The sequence below is a fragment of the Anomaloglossus baeobatrachus genome, chromosome 4 (assembly GCF_048569485.1).
Source record: "Anomaloglossus baeobatrachus isolate aAnoBae1 chromosome 4, aAnoBae1.hap1, whole genome shotgun sequence".
Taxonomy (NCBI): domain Eukaryota; kingdom Metazoa; phylum Chordata; class Amphibia; order Anura; family Aromobatidae; genus Anomaloglossus; species Anomaloglossus baeobatrachus.
Genome location: NC_134356.1, coordinates 564,955,817 through 564,978,719, shown reverse-complemented (window position 1 = coordinate 564,978,719; position 22,903 = coordinate 564,955,817). Strand labels below are relative to the sequence as shown.

Genomic DNA, 22,903 nt, shown 5'->3' with positions numbered 1-22,903 from the left:
TGCGTTTTTGAAGACGCAGCCAAGATGCAGCATGTCAATTCTTTTTGCATTTTGCCCCTGCATAAAGTTTATGGGTACCAAATCCGGCACATTGGGGTAGGAACAGGTGCTTCATACTTACTGAGTCACTGGGGTGGCTGTCACACTGCTCCAGCGGCGTCTCATTCTTCCTAGGCCGCTCATTAGGCTCATACATATTCACTGCTTCCCACTCCCGCCAGCGTCTGTGATTGGTTGTAGTCAGACAAGCCCCTACACTGAGTGACGGCGTGTCTGAGGCTTCCAATCACAGACACCGGTGGGTAGGTCTAAACCATACAGTAACAAATTAACAAAGAAAAAAATCCTATGATCCCCCCCCCCCCCCCTCCCTCCCCAAATTATGATACCAGAATAGATAAAACCCGACAGCTGGTGGCTGGTATCTCAGGCTGGCGATACCCATGGTTATTGGGTGCCCCTCCAGCCTAATAATATCAACTTGCAGACCCCAGAATTTCCGCATCCATTGGATGCAACAGATTCAGCACTTTACCTGGCGCTTCCCGATTGCCCTGGTGCGGTGGCAATCGGGGTAATAAGGAGTTAATGGCAGCCCACCGCATCCACTAAGCGCTAAATTAGTAATGGGAGGCTTTTATGAGACCCCCCCATCACTAATCTGTAAGTGAAAGTAAATAAAGACAAACACACAATAAATCCTTTATTTGAAATAAAAGACAAAAAGTACCCTCTTACACCCTTTTATTAACTCTAAAAACACCCCTGCAGGTCCGACGTAATCCACATGAAGTCCCACGATGCTTCCACCACTTCCACCACTGCTACATCTAAAGATCACAGTGAGCGCTATAGAACATGACTGCCGTTGTGAGGTTCAGGTAGCGACTGAGCCGCAATCAGCAGTGATGTCACTTAGTCGCAGCTGGAGTTCTCCACCTTTGACCGCAAGTCTCCTGAGTGACGTCACCGCTGATTGCACAGCTCACTTCAGTTGCTGGCTAGACCTCACAGCATGCAGTTATGCTCTATGGCGCTCGCTGTGAGCTTTGATGTAGCAGTGCTGGAAGTGTCGTGGGACCTTTTGTGGATTACTTCGGACCTACAGGGGTGTTTTGAGGGTTAATAAAGTGGTGAAAGAGTGGACCTCTTTTGTCTTTCAAATAAAGGATTTTTTGGATGTTTATTTCTTTTCACTTAGATTAGTGATGGGGGGTCTCATAGATGCCTCCCATTACTAATCTAGGGCTTAGTGGAAGCTGTGGGTTGCCATTAACGCCTTATTACCCCAATTGCCACCGCACAAGGGCAACGGGAAGAGCCGGGTAAAGTGCAAAAATTGGTGCATCTAATGGATGCACCACATCTGGGGAGGCTGCGAGCTGCTATTGTTAGGCTGGAAAGGGCCAAATAACCATGGCCCTTTCCAACAAATATCAGCCCCCAGTTGTCTGCTGTACCTTGGCAGGTTTTAGAAAAATAAAGGAAGGGACCCCACGTCATTTATTTTATTTTTTTTTTTTTAAATAAATTAAATTCTTAAAGTGTGGGATCCCCTCTGTTTTTCTTAACTAGCCAAGGTACAGTAGACAGCTGAGGCTTGCAGCCCACAGCTGCTGCTGTTCCTGTTCTGGATATGAAAAATGGGGGCCACTCCATGATTTATTTTTTTTTAACGAAAAACAATAATAAAAAAAAAAGCTGGCCAAGCTAGCTATCACTCTATCTATCCTGTTATTTCTTTCTATTCTATCTGTTGTCTCTATCGTGAGGAAAGAAACAGTCGCACACTATAATGGCATAGATATAAACTACTAATAAAGTTTTTAGAGGTGTTTAGAATATTAAAATGGCCATTATAATACCAGACCAGCGCCATGTCACGACAATCTCCTTTGCTGGGTCCTACTCTATCCTGCATCTGACTGGGCTCAAAAAAAACCTACACAAGATCAGGGGGTAACCATGGATGTTAAAAAACCGTCAGATACAGGTTAGAGTAGGGTAGAGGGTCACAGCTGGTGATGCTGCATTCACTAGCACGTTAGCACGACCCTGTGGGCGTGCTACCATGTTAAGAGGGCGTAATGAGCACAGGAACTAACACCCTTGGGACTAGTCCGTGGCCTCATTAGCATATGATAAAAGATCTTTTAGAAATATTTTTTCTAAAGATCTCTGTGTGCTAGTGTATACAGGGACGGTTAGGCAGGGATTAGCAATGTGCACCCAGAACTGTGCTTTTATGTGCATATTGCACCTGACAGGTTCCCTTTAACTTCTGTCTTGAACTATGAAACCAGACGTTTTTTGAACACAAAAAAATGCATCAGTGTGTCCTGTAAAGTAGGAACATGTCCTTAGAGCAGGCGCATACAGGACGCATGTGCAGCAAATGTCGCTTCCTATTACTGTAGCAGTGATGTGTGTGTCATTTAAAATCCACAGTATAGATTGATGTCTTGTGGATTTTACCCGTTGCAGTATGTGAAATGTGCATCAAATGTGGATTCAGTTTTTCCACTATGGGAAGGATCCGTTTACTCATGTGAACAGGGTCCCACCTTGCCAATGGTCAGATGGTTACTGTTATATGATTGTACCGTTTTTTTTTTTTTGTATTGTTTTTTTTCCTCAGTAGGATGTAACTGTTCACAATAGTGGTGTTTATAAATCTCCGCAATGTGAACAGTTATACGCTACTGAAAGTAAAACATCTGTACGATCATTACAGCCTCATGTATATAGCCATATTGCAGATCCATTTTGTGCAGATCTGTAAGGGCTGTGCATACGATCAGGATTAGCGGCATTTTGGAAACAGCATATTTTCGCTTCATCCAAAACGCTGTGCTGTACAGTTGATTGGATTACTAATAATCCCATCTCCACTGGCCTTCTGTTAGATGCTCTGTAAACTGACCTGCGGCGCTGCTATCCGGGCTGCAGCATGTCAATTTATTGCTGCAGGGCCGCAAGTGTTCTCTCCAGGGAGAACACAGCGAAAGTATGCTACACCCAGAATCCGGATTGTGGCACTGATTCTGGGTCTCCTGTGGAGAACACTAGCATCTAGAGCACAATGTCTCCTGATCGTGGAAGCATACCCTTATAAAGTGTCGCGGTCGGAGGGGCCGCGCTCGCTACGCTCGGGTCCGGGGCTGCTGCTGCTCGGTGGCTCGAGCGGTGGGCCGGACCCGGGGACTCGAGCAGCGCTCCTCGCCCCCGAGTGAAAAGGGGTGTTGGGTGGTTTTAGGGAGATAGTTCGTGACGCCACCCACAGGTCGTGGTCATAGTGGACACCACCGCTGCTCATGACGGGATTCCCGGGAACATGGCGGGGAGCAGCTAGGTGTTAGTTTCCCCTCCGTAGGTAGGGGTTGGTGATCCCAGGGCCCGGTGGTGGTACGGGGAGGCAGGGTAGCTGGGGTGCAGGGTTGCGGGGGCAGCGCGGCGCGGTGCCGGATGACACTGTTGTTCTCACTCAGGCACAGATTCACAGAGTCTCTGGTAAACCAAACGGCTGGATGGACGGGTCCTGCAGCCGGCTGCAGTGTCTTTGCTCTCCCCGGACAGGTTGATGGTGGCTGTCTTTCCCTGCACCGCTGTGTATGTATTGACTCCGATGGTTTCCCACTGGTAGTCCGCTCCCCGGCGTGTATGTACCGAAGGAGCCCCTTTTGCCCACAGGCGCTGGCCCTTGGATTTCTAGCCTATGGCGGTGGCTTTTTATCCTCACTGTGTGGACTGTTGCCTTCTGTCGGGTCTTTGGTGTGAAGGAACCCCTGGGGTCCCTGTCACTATCGGATTTGACCGTTTTCGGCGGCTCTTAGCCTGGTCGGGGTCTGATGGCCCTGCCTTTGTGCTTCGTACAGATCTGCTCCCCGGCTCGGTACCGGCGGGCCACCGCCTGTCCCCGGTCCTACGGTTCCGCTGACTTGCACCACCTCCTGCAGACGGCCACCACCGTCTGCCGACCTTGCTGTGCGTGCCTGGGCTCCTACCCAGACACCAACAGTTTCTCTCCTGTCACTTACAACTCCAAACTTCAACTCCTCTCCACTCCTACATTTAACTGCTTCACTCAACTCAACTGTCTGCTTTTTCCCGCCTCCAGGCCTGTGAACTCCTCAGTGGGTGGGGCCAACCGCCTGGCTCCGCCCCACCTGGTGTGGATATCAGACCCTGGAGGAGGCAACAAGGATTTTGTTTGACTGTTGTGTGGGGGTGTGTGTGATGTTATGTTTGTGACTACCTGGCTAGTCCAGGGCGTCACAAAAGCAGCAACAAAAATGTTTGAGGCTTTTACTTTATTTCCATATGATTTTATACTGGCAGAAAAACAGATGTAAGCCACTTGCTATATATATATATATATATATATATATATATATATACACACACACACATATATATATATATATATATATATATATATATATATATATATATATATATATGTGTGTGTGTGTATATATATATATATATATATATATATATATATATATATATATATATATATATATATGGAGGTATTCACAATGTACAGTTCTTACAGAGAACTTGTCAAGACGATATTATTACTGAAAGTAATGTCAATATATGTCCTAGGACAAGGACAGCAGTATAAATGGGACATGTCTTGTTTCTGATGAACTAAATAATGGTGCTGTGAAGCCACATAGAAATTCGAACGGAAGTACAGTACAGACCAAAAGTTTGGACACACCTCAACTCAAAGAGTTTTCTTTATTTTCATGACTCTAAAAATTGTAGATTCACATTGAAGGCATCAAAACTATGAATTAACACATGTGGAATTAGCTACTTAAAGTGTGAAACAACTGAAAATATGTCTTATATTCTAGGTTCTTCAAAGTAGCCACCTTTTGCTTTGATTACTGCTTTGCACACTTTTGGCATTCTCTTGATGAGCTTCAAGAGGTAGTCACCGGAAATGGTTTTCCAACAGTTTTGAAGGAGTTCCCAGAGATGCTTAGCACTTGTTGGCTCTTTTGCCTTCACTCTGTGGTCCAGCTCACCCCAAACCATCTCGATTGAGTTCAGGTCTGGTGACTGTGGAGGCCAGGTCATCTGGCGTAGCACCCCATCACTCTCCTTCTTAGTCAGATAGCCCTTCCACGGCCTGGAGGTGTGTTTGGGGTCATTGTCCTGTTGAAAAATAAATGATGGTCCAACTAAACGCAAACCGGATGGAATAGCATGCCGCTGCAATATGCTGTGCTGGACATGCTGGTTCAGTATGCCTTCAATTTTGAATAAATCCCCAACAGGGTCACCAGCAAAGCACCCCCACACCATCACACTTCCTCCTCCATGCTTCACGGTGGGAACCAGGCATGTAGAGTCCATCCAAAGCACAGATTTCCACTGGTCTAATGTCCATTCCTTGTGTTCTTTAGCCCAAACAAGTCTCCTCTGCTTGTTGCCTGTCCTTATTAGTAGTTTCCTATGAAGGCCTGCTCCACAAAGTCTCCTCTTAATAGTTGTTCTAGAGATGAGAAGGTGTGTACAAACATGTGGTCTGCACTGTATATTGGGGGAATCTTTGTACTAAATGCATCAACACCCCCCAGTGCACTTAGGGGACAATTCATTAAGACTGGCGTTGCGTACTTAGACCTTAAAAAGGGCTCACTGGAGTATTGTGCACAAATCATTGCCAAGAGCACACAATTTAAAGAAGCACTCCCCTCAAAGTTTTTATTCTAATATATTACATCCATCATATTATATGACACTGTGTACTTACAATTGCTCATTTTATACTTCTACCCAGTTAATTCTTCTGTTTTCTATAAGGTCTATGGCAACTTGCAATTAAAAATTGACTAGCTTATGTAGAAACAGGAGGTTTCTTTCCCCTGCATGATTCATCACTTCAAAAGTACCTTGCAGGGAGAGGAGCTGTCTCAGGAGTTGAAGAGAGGAATGATTCATTCGGGGACAAGAGACTTCCTGTTTCTACATAAAGAAAAGAATTTACTGGGTAGAAAGGCAAAATGAGCAATTTTAAGTACGCAGTGCCATACAATATGATGATTGCAAGATATTAAGAGGATAAGAAGTTTGATCAGACTGCTTCTTTCGTTTAATTGTATCTTCTCAGTGGCGAGCTCCCTACCAGAAATGCTATGGAGTAGCATTTTTGACGTAATAAACAGTGGTAGTATTGATGAAGCTGAAGGTGGCATAGCCAAATCCTGTCCCGCTTTGGCTCCTTCCCCGTTCTGCCTATTTTGTCAGAGCTGCATCAAATTTCTTAGACAGTCACGAAAATGTTGCACAAGTTTGATGTTGTGTAAAAATGTTACAAATATTCAAAGTTCTTTACACCATTTTTTTTAAATTTTCATATGGCTTCAAAGCTCGAATATTCAGTGATGGCAACATCGGATTTCTACATCGCAGAATTTTTTTTTTTTTTTTGCTGTACTATGAACTACACAGCTATATCACAAGTTTTTAACTAGGAAAATTGCCCTGGCAGGTTCCCTTTAAATATATATTTTGTTTCAGAACTCAGTATGCTACTGATACACCATGGAGTCCTCACATGTTTCTGTGGGAAGAGAGGATTTTGGAGCCCAGTGTCCTTAGAGCTTGTACTGAGGAAACATTTTCAAATATAGACTTACCGTAATTTTAGTATAAATGAATAAAGCTGTGGACTCTGAATGCTGGACCCAATTCCTGTTCGAAAAGGGTCTGCTTGTACCCAATTGCCAAAGTGAGCCCTCTATGGCAGGAGCACAAATGTCTTTTAAAGCTTTGGGATCACAGTGGGCTCAACTTGAGTAATGAGTATCATGGAAGTCAATGGGAAATGCTTGAGTTTCCCATTGAATTCTATTATACTCTGTACTCGAGTTGAGCCCGTGCGAGCGTCTGACCTGCTCGTTTTGAGTACCGAGCAACCCAGCATTTTAGTGCTTTACTGATCACTAATACTTACCCATTTTATTAACAATGTCCGCCTGTAATATTTGCCTTCCGTTATTACACCAGTGTGATAAGCACATCATTACTTGTAGATGTATGTTCCATTATTTGTTTTAATGTTTTTGTTCTTCATTTCAAAGATTCTATTCAGAAGATGGAGAACATCTGGTCCTAATTCACACCAATGGTAAATTTTACGCCATGGATTCGTCATGTCCCCATGAAGGTATTTTATGAGATTATTATTATTCATGTTTTGTGTTTGTATTTTATAAATATATATATTTGAATTTTTTTTTTTTTTAAGTATTTAACCTTCATTTCTGCTTTCAAGGATAACATCATACATTTAATAACTGAAACAATTATTCCCATATAAGCCTTTCACGGCCAGGGAGGGAATAACTGCTTCCAGGTGCCGGACACCATAGGAGGCCACAATAACAGCTGAGCACATCTGCACTGCGCTGTTTAACTCCCATATAATGGAATAGGAGTTAGAAAAACGGCCTAGCACATCGAGCCTTCTCCATATTCAATGGGTGCCGGCTGTGTTGCATAGAGGAGCCCTATCCATCCAGGATCAGAGAAGGTCTTATCCTGGCATCTCAAGGATGTGTATGCAGAGGACATTTCTGCTGCAGACCTCCTGCTGTGAAAGCTGCTGCAGTGTCTACTTCTGTAGTAATTATTGGATATCGTGTCGTAATGCCGCATGTTTCACCTTTGCACCTTACAAACTAATATCAGCAGTGTCAGTCAGGTTATGCTGCAGATGTTTTTTGAGATTTGGTAAAATCCTATGTATAATGCAGGTGCTGTAAACCGCAGTGGATTTACCTGCTCTGTATTATCACTTGGTTGTGTGTTGTCAGCGTTTGATATAATGTCATTGTATTTGTTCTTATTCATCAGGTGGGCCGTTAGAGCAAGGAGACATTGAGGAGCTGTGTGATGGCCGACTGGCATTAACATGTCCCTGGCATTACTTTGACTTCTGCTTGGAGGACGGATCTTCTTCTTCTGGTTTACAGGTCCAATAACCCCTAATTTGCTACCAAGGAAGTGGTGAAACCTCTAATGTTGACGTTGTCTGTACATAATTGTAACAAGTGTAAAGGGGCCTTTACACACTGCAACATCGCTAACGACATCGCTGTAACGTCACCTGTTTTGTGCTGTAATAGCGACCTCCCCAGCGACATTGCAGTGTGTGAAACGCATCAGCGACCTGGCCCCCGCTGTGAGGTCGCTGATCGCTACAAATCTTTCAGGACCGGTTTTTGGTCCTTTGTTTCCCGCTGAGCAGCATGCATCGGTGTGTTTGACACCGTTACAACGACTTTGTTAGCGACTTCCCTTTCAAATAGCTGCTTTAACACGTTCCTAATGACTAGCTAGGTCGTTCTGCAGGTCCGTATCGCTACTGCGTCGTTGGTAAGGTCTGCCTGTTTGACAACTCACCAGCGACTCACCAGAGACTTTGTAGCGATCCCGGCCAGGTTGGGATCGCTGGTGCGATCGCTAGAAAGTCTCAGTGTGTAAAGGGGCCTTAACAACAGAAATTACACACTCTGTAACCACGGAAAATCTTTAGAGGAATTCTGTCAGGTGATTTCCTAGTACAATACTAATGCTCTCTTTAAATCTGGCTTAAGGAGACCTTTTAGGATAAGTAAGTTTTATTACTTTATCATGTTATCTTGTACGCTCCATAGAATTCAGTGTGATTTTTAGTAACTAGTCAAGCATATCTAAATACAAACTGCATATGCCCTAGTCCCCCTTCCATCTCTCAGTGCTGGCATCAGTAAAAGTAAATCTGAACTGAATTTGCACTGCTGCCCCCACCCATACTCCTTCCTATCTCTCAGCAGTGATGGTGAATGCACTGGGAGGTGGGAGCAGCAGTGAATATGCATATTTAATTACCATACACTTGACTAGTGTGCAGAAGACTCTGAATTCTATGGAGCTTACAGCAAGATAACAGGATAAGGTAGAACAATATTTTCTTTGTCGCTCCATTGGGAGACCCAGACAATTGGGTGTATAGCTATTGCCTCTGGAGGCCACACAAAGTATTACACTTAAAAGTGTAAGGCCCCTCCCCTTCTGGCTATACACCCCCAGTGGGATCACTGGCTCACCAGTTTTGTGCTTTGTGCGAAGGAGGCAACACATCCACGCATAGCTCCACTTTTTAGTCAGCAGCAGCTGCTGACTATGTCGGATGGAAGAAAAGAGGACACATATAGTGTCCCCAGCATGCTCCCTTCTCACCCCACTGTATGTCGGAGGTGTTTGTAAGGTTGAGGTACCCATTGCGGGTACGGCGGCAGGAGCCCACATGCTGATTCCTTCCCCATCCCTTTTTACAGGGCTCTGGGTGAAGTGGGATTTACCGGTCTCCAGGCACTGAGACCGTGCTCCATCTACAGCCCCTGGAGAAGATGCTGGATGGAGCGGAGTACATCAGGGACATGGCCCTGCTTCCTCAAGGTACTCTGTGTCCCCGTGCATTTGGCGCTCACACCGCAGCATGCTGGGTGTTGTAGTGCGCCGGGGGACATCAGCGCTGCGGCGCCTGTGCCATGGCCTCATTCAGCTTTGCTGAAGCAGGCTCACTTATGGGAATTGGTCGCGCCGGCCGCTGGGACTGCGGCGCGGCTGGCACTTGTAGTGCGCCGGGGACTTCAGCGCGGCCTGCGCTTTTACGGCGGCCGCGCTGATAACTAGAGTCCCCGGCTTTTGCGGCCTGCTTCCGTTCGTTCCCGCCCCCAGACCTGCCAGTCAGGAGAGGGGCGGGACGCTGGCCACTTCCAGGAATCGGTCGCGCCGGCCGCTGGCAGCGGCGCGGCTGGCACTTGTGGTGCGCCGGGGACTTCAGCGCGGCCCGCGCTTTTACGGCGGCCGCGCTGTTAACTCGAGTCCCCGGCTTCTGGGCCTAGTCTCCCTCCGTTACCGCCCACAGCCCTGACAGTCAGGGTAGGGGCGTGACGCTGCATAGAGCAGAGCTGAGAGCTGGAGTATGTTTTGCATACTCCACCCCTCTCACTGTGTGCACTGTGAATCCGGATTCCCGCACTTTCTCAGGCACGCCCACGGCTTCCTTCTCTACAAGGACACCGGCAGCCATTAGTGTCAGTTTCTGTACGATACAGAGACAAGTGTGGAAGACCCTGGCATTCTGATAGTCACACAATCGCTGTAACAGGCGTTAAGCAGCACCTGTGGTGCTAACCCCACTAGTGCAGAAGTGCACTTATAGATATGCTTGTACTATATACATTGCACTGTTTGGTCGCACGTTGTATATACCCTCCTGGATTATGCGGAGGAGTTATCAGCATATTCTCTGTGTAAAACAAAGGTGCAGAACCACATGTTTTTCTATACAGCTGGTACAGCATGTACGGCTATACGGCCGGCAGGTACATAGACTCCCATTGTATGCACTAATGGCCAGGGGATGAGGACGGTGTCTGCAGTATTTACTGACAGTTTTTCTGAGACTATGGCTATGATACTAGAAGCCTAGCAGTCCGGACATGTCTCTCACAATATGGGCACTGTTGAATCATTGATCCATGGCCCCCCTCAGTGTGAATAACTAACAGCTCCGGGAATGTCACACGCATCCCAGAGTCACGGCTCTGCACGGACGTCAGTCCCAGACAGCCTAAGTGGGCTCGCTATGAGCGGCCTCGGTTTCATCAGGGTCCTAACAGAAGGACTCGCTGTGTAATGAGGCGGAAGTAGCGGCTCAGGATTCTGATCCTGAGACCGCTCTCAATCTGGATACACCTGATTGTGACGCCATAGTAAATAATCTTATAGCGTCCATCTATAGAATGTGGGTTATTTCTCACAGCTCCTCCAGTGGAGGAGTCAGCTTCACGTATTTTTCTGGACCACTCTGCCTTCAGAGAGGCAGTCCAGGAACACCACGCTTATCCAGATATGCGCTTCTCCAAACGGCTTAGGATACACGTTATCCCTGTCCCCTGACTTGGTCAAGGACTGGACCCAATGTCCCGAGCGGCATCCTCCAATCTCCAGGCTTGTAGCTAGATCCATAGTTGCAGTGGGAGATGGAACTGCAAACTCAAAGATGCCACTGACAGACAGATGGATCTCTGGTCGAAAGCCATCTATGAGGCTGTCGGCGCACCGTTGGCTCCGGCATTCTCTCCCTTGGGGCACTCCAAGCTATTTCAGCTTGTCTTACACAGATTGACACGGTTACACGTACATCTGTGCCGCAGGTGGCATCCTTAACCTCTCAAATGTCTGCATTTGTTTCTTACGCGATTCAGGTTGTCCTGGACTCTGCGAACCGTGCGGCGGTAGCCTCCGCTACTCCGTGTTTTTAAGCAGAGCCTGGTCTGCTCGTTAAGTGAATGGAAGGCAGATTCTGCTTCCAAAAAAGGTTGCCTAACCAGTTGCCTTTTTCTGCTGACCGACTGTTTGGTGAGCGTTGGATGTAACCATCAAACAGTCCAGGGGTAAGGATTCATCCTTTCCTCAGCCCGGACACAACAAACCCCAACAGAGCAAGAGGCAGTCGGGGTTTTCGGCCTTTTCGAGGCTCGGGCAGGTCCCATTTTTCCTCGTCCAATGTGGACTCAAAAGGATCAGAGGAGCTAAGATTCTTAGCGGGCTCAGTCTCGCCCAAAAAAGCGACAGTCTGAAAACCCGCTTCCAAGGCGGCTTCCTCATGACTTGCGGCCTCGGTCGGTAGCAGGCTCTCCCGCCTTGGCGATATTTAGCTGCCATAGGTCAATGACCATTGAGTGTGAGACATTCTGTCTCACGGGTACAGGATAGAGCTCACTTCTCGTCCTCCAACTCGATTCTTCAGAATTTCTCCACCTCCCGGCCGGGCCGCTGCTCTTCTGCAAACAGGGTGCACTCTATAGGCAGAAAGAGTGATGACCCCCGTTCCTCTTCAGGAACAAGGTCACGGTTTTTACCCCAAATTCTTTGCGGTACCTATAACAACGGGCCGTTCCGTCCCGTTCTGGATCTAAAAATGCTCAGCAAGCTCGTGGACACCAGGCGGTTCCGGATGGAATCCCTCCGCCATGTCATCGCCTCAAGGTCCCAAGGATATTTCCTAGCATCATTAGGCATCAAGGATGCTTATCCACACGTGCCGATTGATCCAGAGCACTAGCGTTTCTACGCTTCGTTATAGGAGACGAACACCCTCTGTTCGTAGCTCTACCTTCCGGCTAGCGACAGTCCAACTGGTCTTCGCCAAGGTCAGGGCAGCAGTAGTCACAGTCCTGCACTCTCAGGGTCACTCTGTGGTCCCGTATTTAGACGATCTACTTGTCAAGGCACTCTCTTAGGAAACATGCCAACACTGCCCGAACGTTGCGCTGGAGACTCTCTAGAGTTTTGGGTGGATCATCAACTTTTTAAAGTCAGATCCGACCCCGACCCTATCGATAACATATCTAGGCATAGAGTTTCTTACTCTCTCAGCGATAGTGAAGCTGCCGCTAGACAAACAGCATTCACTACGGGCTGCAAGCTCTTCTTAAGAACCAGTCGCACACATTGAGACGCCTCATGCACTTCCTACGTAAGATGGTAGCAATGGAGGCAGTTCCTTTCGCGCAGTTTTACTGCGTCCACTACAATGGGACATTCTCCGCCAATGGGACGAGGAGTCGACGTCCCTCAACAGAGTCGTCGTTCTTTCTCAGGCGGCCAAGGAATCTCTACGGTGGTGGCTTCTTCTCACCTCTTGGTCAAAAAGAAGGTCCTTCCTATCCCCGTCCTGGGCGATAGTTACGACAGACGCGAGTCTATCAGGGTGGGGAGCAGTTTTTCTCCACTACAGCGCTCAGGGTACGTGGACTCAGCAAGAGTCCACTCTTCAGATCAATGTTCTTGAACACAGAGCAGTGTATCTTGCCCTACAATCCTTCCAACAGCGGCTGGAAAGCAAGCATATCCGACTTCAGTCGGACAGCTCCACAGCGGTGGCATACATCAACCACCAAGGAAGAACGCGCAACCGGCAAGCCTTCCAGGAAGTCCGGCAGGTTCTGATGTGGGTGGAAGACACGGCATCCACCATATCCACAATTCACATCCCAAGTGTGGAAACTAGGAAGCTGACTTCCTAAGTCGCTGAGGTGTGGCCGAAAGAGTATGGTCTCCTCACCCGGACGGGTTTCAGGAGATCTGGCGCCGCTGACAGAGGCCGGACGTCGATCTAATGGCGTCACGGCACAACAACAATGTGCCAGCTTCATGGCACAGTTTCACAATCATCGAGCTCTGGCGGCAAACGCCTTAGTTCAGCATTGGTCGCAGTTCCAGCTACCTTAGGTGCCACCTCTGGCATTGTTGCCCAGAGTACTGCGCTAGATCAAGACCGACTGCGGCCGCGCCATCCTCGTCGCTACAAATTGGCCGAGGATGTTGTGGTACTCGGTTCTGTGGTGCCTCACGGTAGGCTAACCGGGGGCACTACCAGACCAATCAGACTGGCTGTCTCAAGGGCCATTCTTCCATTTGAATTCTACGGCCCTCAACCGGATGGTGTGGCATTGAGTCCTGGAACCTAGTGTCGTCAGGATTACCTCAGGACGTGGTTGCCACCATGAGACAGGCTAGCATACCAACGTCCGCCAAGATTGACCACAGGACGTGGAAGATGTTCTTATCTCGGTGCTCGGCGCAGGGTGTTTCTCCCTGGCCGGTTGCATCGTCTATGTTTCCTTCCTTCCTGCAATCTAGGTAGGAAAATGGGTTGTCGCTCAGTTCCCTTTAGGGACAAGTCTCAGCGCTATCTGTATTTTTTCAGAAACGACGACTTCCTCAGGTACGCACGTTCCTACGGGGAGTTTGTCTTCTCAGCACTCCGTACAAGCGGCCGTTAGAGCCCTGAGATCTGAACAAGGTTCTAATTGCTCTCCAGATGCCGCCTTTCGAGCCTTTGAAGGATGTCTCCCTTCCCGTTTTTCACGGGAAGTGGCCTTCTAGTAACGGTCTCGTTTCTTAGGAGAGTTTCCGAGCTAGCAACGCTCTCATACAAACTCCCTTCCTGGTCCTTCACCAGGACAGGGTAGTTCTGCGTCCGGTTCCGGAATTTCTCCCTAAGGTGGTATCCCATTTTCATATCAATCAGGATATCACCTCACCTTCTTTGTGTCCTCGTCCAGTCCATCAATTTCAGAAAGATTTGCATCTGTTGGTTCTGGTGAGAGCACTCAGGTTCTACTTCCCGCATGGCGCTCCTGCGCCACCCGGATGCACTCTTTGTCCTTGTCGCTGGTCGGCGTAAACAGTCGCAAGCTTCCAGATCCACCCTTGCTCGGGGGCTCGAGGAACCAATTCTTGAAACCTACAGTTCTACTGGGCTTCTGGTTCTCTCAAGGCCGAAGGCCCATTCTACCAGAGCCGTGGGTGCATCCTGGGCATTACGGCACCAGGCTACGGCTCAGCAGGTGTGTCAGGCACCCACCTGGTCGAGTCTACTTACTTTTACCAAGCATTATCAGATGCATACCTACGCTTCGGCAGACGCCAGCCTAGGTAGATAAGTCATTCAGGCGGCGGTTGGCCACCTGTAGGAGAGGGCCGTTTGACGGCCCTATCATGAGGTATTCTTTTACCCACCCAGGGATTGCTTTTGGACATCCCAATTGTCTGGGTCTCCCAATGGAGCGACAAAGAAGAAGGGAATTTTGTTTACTTACCGTAAATTCCTTTTCTTCTAGCTCCAATTGGGAGACCCAGCACCCGCCCTGTTTTCTCGGGGTTTTTCTGTTTTTTCGGGTACACATGTTGTTCATGTGGTATGGTTCAGTTCTCCGATGTTTCCTCGGATTGAATTGGTCTTTAAACCAGTTATTGGCTTTCCTCCTTCTTGCTTTGGCACTAAAACTGGTGAGCCAGTGATCCCACTGGGGGTGTATAGCCAGAAGGGGAGGGGCCTTACACTTTTAAGTGTAATACTTTGTGTGGCCTCCAGAGGCAATAGCTATACACCCAATTGTCTGGGTCTCCCAATTGGAGCTAGAAGAAAAGGAATTTACGGTAAGTAAACAAAATTCCCTTCTTCTGATCCTGAAAGGTCTCCTTAAGCCTGACAGATTCCCTTTAAAGGGAACCTGTCAGCAGAAATTTCGCCCAAAAGCTAAAAGATTCCCCCTCTGCAGCTCCTGGGCTGCATTCTAGAAAGGTCCCTGTTATTATTGTGCCCCCTGTGAGACCAAAATAAAGAGTTTATAAAGTGGTACCTTTTTGTATTCAGATAGTGTAAATGTGACACGGGGGCGGGCTCTCTGGCGTCCGTTATTCTGCCTCCTGGTCCTGTATGCCGCCCCCATCGCTCCTTTCCATAGCTGATGCACCGCCCACTGCTCCAGCCATCCCCACGCATGCCCAGTGCCAGTCTCACGGGACTGAGCAGTGTGACCGCTGGTGACGTGTGCGCAGGCAAGTGATTCTGAGCGGGGCTGTGATTGTTATCAGCAAGTACCTGCCCATAATCTCGTGAGCGTGCAAACCTCTCCAGCGGTCACACTGTGCTCAGGGTAGTGCTAGACTGTATGGGCTGCTTCCAGGGATGACGTCCCTTTTGTCACGTGATAGGGGCGTGTTCAAAATACTATCACGTGACAAAAGGGACGTCATCCCTGGAAGCAGCCCATACAATCTAGCACTACCCTGAACACAGTGTGACCGCTGGAGAGGTTTGCGCGCTCACGAGATTATGGGCGGGTACTTGCTGATAACAATCACAGCCCCGCTCATAATCACTTGCCTGCGCACATGTCACCAGCGGTCACACTGCTCAGTCCCGTGAGACTGGCACTGCGCATGCGCCAGGGATGGCTGGAGCAGTGGGCGGTGCATCAGCTATGGAAAGGAGCGATGGGGGCTGCATACAGGACCAGGAGGCAGAATAACGGACGGCAGAGAGCCCGCCCCCGTGTCACATTTACACTATCTGAATACAAAAAGGTACCACTTTATAAACTCTTTATTTTGGTCTCACATGGGGCACAATAATAACAGGGACCTTTCTAGAATGCAGCCCAGGAGCTGCAGAGGGGGAATCTTTTAGCTTTTGGGCGAAATTTCTGCTGACAGGTTCCCTTTAAAGAGAACCTGATGGGACATTGATTGCTGCCTGAACTATGGGCAGAATGAATTTGATACCGGCTGAATTATTCCAGTGTTTTGAAGTATACATACCTTGAAAAGTCAGCTGGGGACTATTTGTCTTGGATGACTAGTCCAAATTAGTCCAAGAGGCCGTGTCCCAGTAGATTCTACCCTCTCGTTGGCAGACATGGCCCCCATCTATATACTCACATAAGGAGAGACCTGTCATTCTTGGGAAGAAAATGCAAGGGACCTGTCTTTTGGACCAGTTATCCAAGACATTGTCCCAGACAGCTTTTCAAAGCATGTCTCCTCCGAAACACCGCTGAGTTTCAAAGTAAAATATACTTGGCTGCAATAATTATGATCATGATACATTCTGCCTGTTGTTGGAGCATCATGTATCTCCTGTCAGGAAATCCCCTATCCCTCTACTAGGGTTTTCACCATTGCTGCCAATGTCTGTTATGATCTTATGTAGACACCGCTGCAGCCAATCGGTGCCCTCAACCTTTCTGAGCGGCTCGTATCGTCAACATGGGCAGAGCTGGTGAGCTCAGTTTGGCTGCAGTGCTGTAAACATGGCATTGGAGCTAAAACAGATGTAACATAAAATTTTATGATTTTTCCTTTCTGATAATTATTTATCGGCTGAAATTGAAATACCCTTTTAACGAGGTTTTTATCAGTGTAATAGTAGTAGAATATGGACATCACTTAAACTATTGCAAATGTGGCGTATCTGCGGTGCACACACCACACGATTGCAGCAAGTTACAGTCCCACACATACCGATATGCTGTAAATACCCAATCATCATGGAGAGAAAGTGATCAGATCCGAAGCATGATCATTATACTGCGACATGCTATGGGTTTTCGCTGTGGATTTCTCCTCTTCAGTGTACATGGATGAAATGCACAGCACAATCTTAAGCGAAACCTGCCTAGGGCACATGTGGATGTTGCTGCCAATTTCAAGATAGATGTGCAGCATAAAAATTCTGCCATATTGGCATTACAGTTTAACACCTTAGACATGTGGCCAACTTATTTTTTTCCTCCTCATTTTCCAGCAATAACATTTTTATTTTTCCAACAACATACCCTTCCTTATGAGGGTTTCTGTTTTGCAGGACGAGTTGTTATCTTAAATGACCCCATTCATATTTCCATACAATCTGCAGAAAAATGAAAAAAAAAAAATAAATTCTGAGTTAGGTGAAATGAGGAACAAATTTAATTCTGCCATTTTTGTTGAGGATTTCTTTTTTTATTCTGCAGTAAAAATGACCAGGTATTGTGTTTCTTAAGTATAATTACTGTGATACCAATCTTTTATAGTATTTTTTTCTAAAGTGACTGATCCACTTCCCATTCCTAGTCTCTTTAATGCCTCTTCCACAGTTGACATTAGCAGCTAAGTTTGGTGAATGGCGTTAGCGCTAATCGCAAGTTACTCTTGGATGTTAGCTGTGTAACACTGCCAGCACCCACTCTATAGTGTGGGATTCGCTTATGAGGCCACACTGTATTGCGATTGTGCACTTCCACTGACCGTACATAAATGTTGGAAAGTGGTTTTCTCACAATACCGTTTATCAACTATCCTTAAAAAAAAAAAAACCCTGTCCGACCATTGGGGGCCCCCACCCCTGGGACCCCTTTTCTTTAAAAGGAGTGTCATGGACATATATGAGAACTACTGCTCGTTCATGTCTACAGGACTCGCACTGCCCGTTGTCTCCATATGTCCAATAAGCGCTAAAAGCCTCACTCCAGTGTTTTTTTTTAATTGTACAGCTAGAGTGGTGCTTTAAATGCAAGTCCCCTATCCCTTGTCTTATACTTATCTGCCTCTGTCTTCTGTTATCACCACTGCCCCTGTCCGACTATGGTGATTTGTGACCTGACGGCTGCTCCTGCCTTTTCTAGTCTCGTTCTTGTTCTCATAGAGATATAGAGATGTATTGAGCGCTTGTAATGTAACTTCAGGCAGAAGTTAAAAGCACAAGATAGTGCTGAAAAAGTATGGAAACACCAGAGGGTAAGTATAAGATAGCGGGCAGGGGGGCTTACATTTAACACTAGAACTACTGGACCCGTGACACCTATATAGAAATACATAGTGCGAAGTAGTCAAAATGACTACCTCAGTAGTTCTAGTGTTAAAGTGTCACTCCAGTGGGGAAATAAAATAATGCACGTGGTCCTGCACATACACACTGTTCAATTCAGTCTCAATCACCGTGTCAGGAAATGAGGGATTAGGACCCCTGTATTAATGATTGGTGGATAGGAGCCAAGTTACTATTTTCCAGTTGATGATAGTTGTTGTAGCCTACTCTTTAGGGCTAAGCCACACGGCGAGAAAAACAGTGCGAGTGGAGTGTGATAAAACATCGCATTCCCCTCGGACCAATTCTAGCCTGTGTGTGAGCACACATGGGCGATTATTTTCTCAGCCCTAATCGGACTGAGAAAACAATCGCAGCATGCTGCGATTGTAAGCTGAGTCTCTTTCTCTCGCACCCATTCAAGTGAATGGGGCGAGAGAAAAATCGCACTGCACTTGCGGTACACCGGTGTACCGCTAGTGCAGTGCGAGAATGGCAATAGCCGGCTACGCAGTAGAGAGGGAGAGAAATCCCTCCCTCCCCTCCTGAGTGCCAACCCGCCCCCCGCAGCTGAGGTCTGCTCGCACGAACGGACCTCAGTTGAAAGGACACAGGCATGACACTCGGCTCTGCTGTACTGCCAGCACGAGCCGAGTGTCATGTAAGTGGATCGCAGTAGTGCCCGTGTGGCCCCAGCCTTACTTTGACTAATTTGTGTTTGTAGAACCAAGTGTATGAAGTGAAGGTTTGTGAAGGCAAAGTTTATATCCAGACTCAGAATGCACTATCCCTAACCCCTTGGAAGAAGCCTCCTTTTGAGCAGCCAGGTATGACTTTTATGTTTTATATAAGGATCTTGAATCTTGGTCTGTCGGCACAATTTCTCTCCCCCAGATTGGGGGAAGAGCAGATATGTGCTTGCGTATGTTCTGCAGTTTGTTTTAGAATTTACTCAATATTTTCATATAAAAGCTCTCAGGACTGATTGACAACTCTCCCTGCATACATTATATAAGAGAATCTGTCAATCACTCTGTGTAAGGGCAGGAGACATAGGACTCTGGTTTCCTGACACCATATTGTAAACATTGTAAAGCCCCATCATACCCATTAGATTGCTATCAGTCAAACAATGTGTTTGATGAGTCTCCCCATACTCTCCAATACCCGGCTCTGCCGAGCGCTCCAGTGTTCTCTGTGAGAGCTTCTGGCACACTCCACTGGTAGAGGCTTCCAGAGAACAAAAGTATCGGCCATCGAAGACCTGGACTTGATAGATTCTTCTTTTCCTCTTCCTTTTCCCTCATCTGTTGGGACAGTTTAAAAGCTCCAATACACATTAGACTGTCAGCCCATGTTGCCGAAATAGGTGCGTTGAGCCAAGTAAGGGCCTTATGAGTAGGGTGGCCTTTATTTATAATGTTGTGTCAAACGTCTAATAACAGAAATCTTTAAAGGGAACCTGTCAGGTCCAATATGCACCCAGAACCACGAGCATTTCTGGGTATATATCGCTAATCCGTGCCTAACTGTCCCTGTATACACTAGCATAGATGGAGAGCTTTAGAAAAAGTATTTCTAAAGATCTTTTACCGTATGCTAATGAGTGAGGGCAGTAGCTCCCTGGGCATTAGTTCCCCGGCCAGTCGCCCTTCATTAGCATGTTAGTACGCCCCTTTGGGCCACTGTGGGCGTACGAACATGCTAATAAATACGCAGCGTTACAGGATGATCTCACTCACCTCTCCGCTGCCCGACGCTGGATTTCGTCTCAGTGCGCATGAGCCCGGAGTTTGGGTCAAGCGCACTATGAAGTTGGGTATACATGTCCCGGCTTCAAACTGAAGTAGTGCGCATGACCGAAACTCCGGGGTCATGCGCGCTGAACCGAAATCCAGCGTTGGGCAGCGGAGAGGTGAGTGAGATCATCCTGTGACGCTGCGTATTCATTAGCATGTTAGCACACCCACAGGGGCGTACTAACATGCTAATGAGGGGCAACTGCCCTCGCTCCTTAGCATACGGTAAAAGATCTTTAAAAAAATACTTTTTCTAAAGCTCTCTATCTATGCTAGTGTATACAGGGACGGTTAGGCAGGGATCAGCAATATACACCCAGAACTGCATATTGCACCTGACAGGTTCCCTTTAACCATTGCCAATGGCTGCATTCATTGTGATAATCACCTACTAGTCTTATGTAATGTTATCAAATGTTTCTGTGATTCAGTTTGAATGATTTTCTGATTAACTTTGTTCACTAGTAGCAGTAGGGCTTCCACCTGCCTAGGTTTTTAGTTGTAAAATACAGGAATTATGTTTTGTAGGAAACATTGGAGCGTCTGGGAGCACAAAAGGGAAAGATAATAATGATGAATGCTCCTTGAGTTATTGGGCCAGCAAAATTCTCCGAACTCCAGATCCAGACGAGAAGGTGAGGCGACTGCATGTGGGGAAACCGTGCTCGACACCCTGGGGGTCAATCGATCTATCGGCGATATCACAATTGTTAATATTTACAAGCCTCCTGCAGTACAATGGCCCACAGAAGTCATTCATGTTCACCCACACCCTACTGTATACATAGGAGATTTTAATAGCCACCACGAGCTTTGGCAATATGCTAGCAACGATGACAATGGCGAGTATCTGGTAAACTGGTCTGAAGCGCATAATATATTCCTCGTTTTTGATGCAAAGGACTTTCCAACTTTCCAGTCAGCAGCCTGGCAGAGAGGATACAATCCTGACTTTGTTTCTATTGCGTGAGACAAAACATATCAACCTTTGTCTACATCTCGATATGTTGTCAAACATTTCCCTCGTAGCCAGCATTGCCCTGTCATCATCACCATTGGAGTATCTATTCCTCTTGTAACGTCGTATCTGCGTCCTCGATGGAACCTTGCCAAAGCCAACTGGCAGAAGTTTGCAGATCACCTTGATAAGTGTATCGGCTGGATACCTCCAATCAGTAAAAACTATGAACGGTTTTGTAAAGCCGTTATTACAGCTGCAAATAAATCAATACCACGTGGCTTTCGCAAAGAATATATCCCAGGATGGTCTGATGAATGTGAACAACTGTACAGACAATTTCTTGAGTGAAGATGGTGAAATTGGTGAGGAATTGTTGAACAAACTGAATGCAGCACGTTGTATTAAATGGATGGAAACAGTTGAGAATTTGAACTTTAAAAGGTCCAGTAGAAAAGCATGGTCTCTTTTAAGAAAACTAGAAGGAAATCGTAAAGTAAAGCACAAAACGAATTCTATAACTTCAAATCAAATTGCAGCACAAAGGCCGCAGGGGGCACTGCCTCCAAAACGGCCTCCTCGACTCTCGGTCTCCCCTAGCCGCATCCCCGGTCGGTGGCAGGCTCTTCCGCTTTGGCGGCGCCTGGTGGCCACAAGTTCAAGACCGATGGGTGAGAGACATTCTGTCTCATGGTTACAGGATAGAGTTCAGTTCTCGTCCTGCGGCTCGTTTCTTCAGAACCTCTGGGCCCCTTCTCAGGCGGCGTGTCAACAAAGCCTTGCCGTCGCTCTGGCGACTCTCCAGGGACAAACAGCTTTCTCTGCAGGCGGGGGTGCAATCACTTCTTCGGAGTCAGTCACACCCCTTAAGGCGCCTCAGGCACTTCCTGGGGAAGATGGTTGCAGCTATGGAGGCAGTGCCGTTCGCGAACCAAGGCGGCACTCGCAGTCGTCAAGCCTTCCAGGAAGTCCGGCGGATTCTGCAGTGGGTGGAAACCACAGGCTCCACCATCTCCGCAGTTCACATCCCGGGCGTAAAAAACTGGGAAGCAGATTTTTTTCAGTCGTCAGGGCCGCTGAGGAACGCAGGACGTCGATCTCTCAAGGTCCCGGCCTTCATGGCACGGTCTCAGGATCACAGACCTCTGGCAGTGGACGCTTTAGTCCAGGATTGGTCGCAGTTTCGACTGCCTTATGTGTTTCCCCCTCTGGCGATGCTGCCCAGGGTACTACGCAGGATCAGGTCCGACTGCCGTCGCGCCATTCTCGTCGCTCCAGACTGGCCGAGACGGTCGTGATATCCGGATCTGTGGCATCTCACGATGGGTCAACCGTGGGCACTTCCAGACTGCCCAGACTTGCTATCACAAGGCCCGTTTTTTCCATCTGAATTCTGTGGCCCTCAACTTGACTAGGTGGCCATTGGTCCCTGACTCCTAGAGTCTTCAGGGTTATCTCAGGATGTCATTGCCTCCACGAGACAAGCCAGGAAGCCAACGTCCGCCAAGATCTATTACAGGTCTTGGCAAGTCTTTCTATCCTGGTGCGCTGATAACGGCTTTCCTCCATGGCCGTTTGCCTTACCCACATTCCTTTCATTCCTACAATTTGGAATGGACAAGGGTTTGTCCCTCGGCTCTCTCTCTAGGGCCAAGTATCCACTCTCTCCGTGTTTTTTCTTTCAAAAGCGTCTAGCCAGGCTTCCGCAGGTCCGCACGTTCCTGCAGGGGGTCTGCCACATGGTCCCACCTTACAAACGTCCGTTGGAACCCTGGGATCTTAGCAGAGTCCTGACGACTCTTCAAAAGCCGCCTTTTGAGCTGCTGCGGGATGTCTCTCTCTCCCGTCTCTCGCAGAAGGTGGCCTTCCTGGTGACAGTCACTTCTCTTCAGAGAGTGTCTGAGCTTGCGGCGCTGTCATGCAAGGCTCCGT

General features: G+C 47.6%; 1 protein-coding gene across 2 annotated transcripts in view; it reads left to right on the top strand.

Annotated features, from left to right (window-relative positions):
* The window catches only part of LOC142301821 (uncharacterized protein HI_0077-like), a 54,808-nt gene that overhangs the window by 3,428 nt on the left and 28,477 nt on the right, over positions 1-22,903 (top strand). For both annotated transcript variants that reach the window (XM_075342852.1, XM_075342853.1), the window contains exons 2-5: positions 7,104-7,189; positions 7,879-7,997; positions 18,939-19,041; positions 20,542-20,648. In XM_075342852.1, the coding sequence (XP_075198967.1) occupies positions 7,104-7,189; positions 7,879-7,997; positions 18,939-19,041; positions 20,542-20,648 (415 nt within the window). The remainder of the gene's footprint in view (positions 1-7,103; positions 7,190-7,878; positions 7,998-18,938; positions 19,042-20,541; positions 20,649-22,903) is intronic.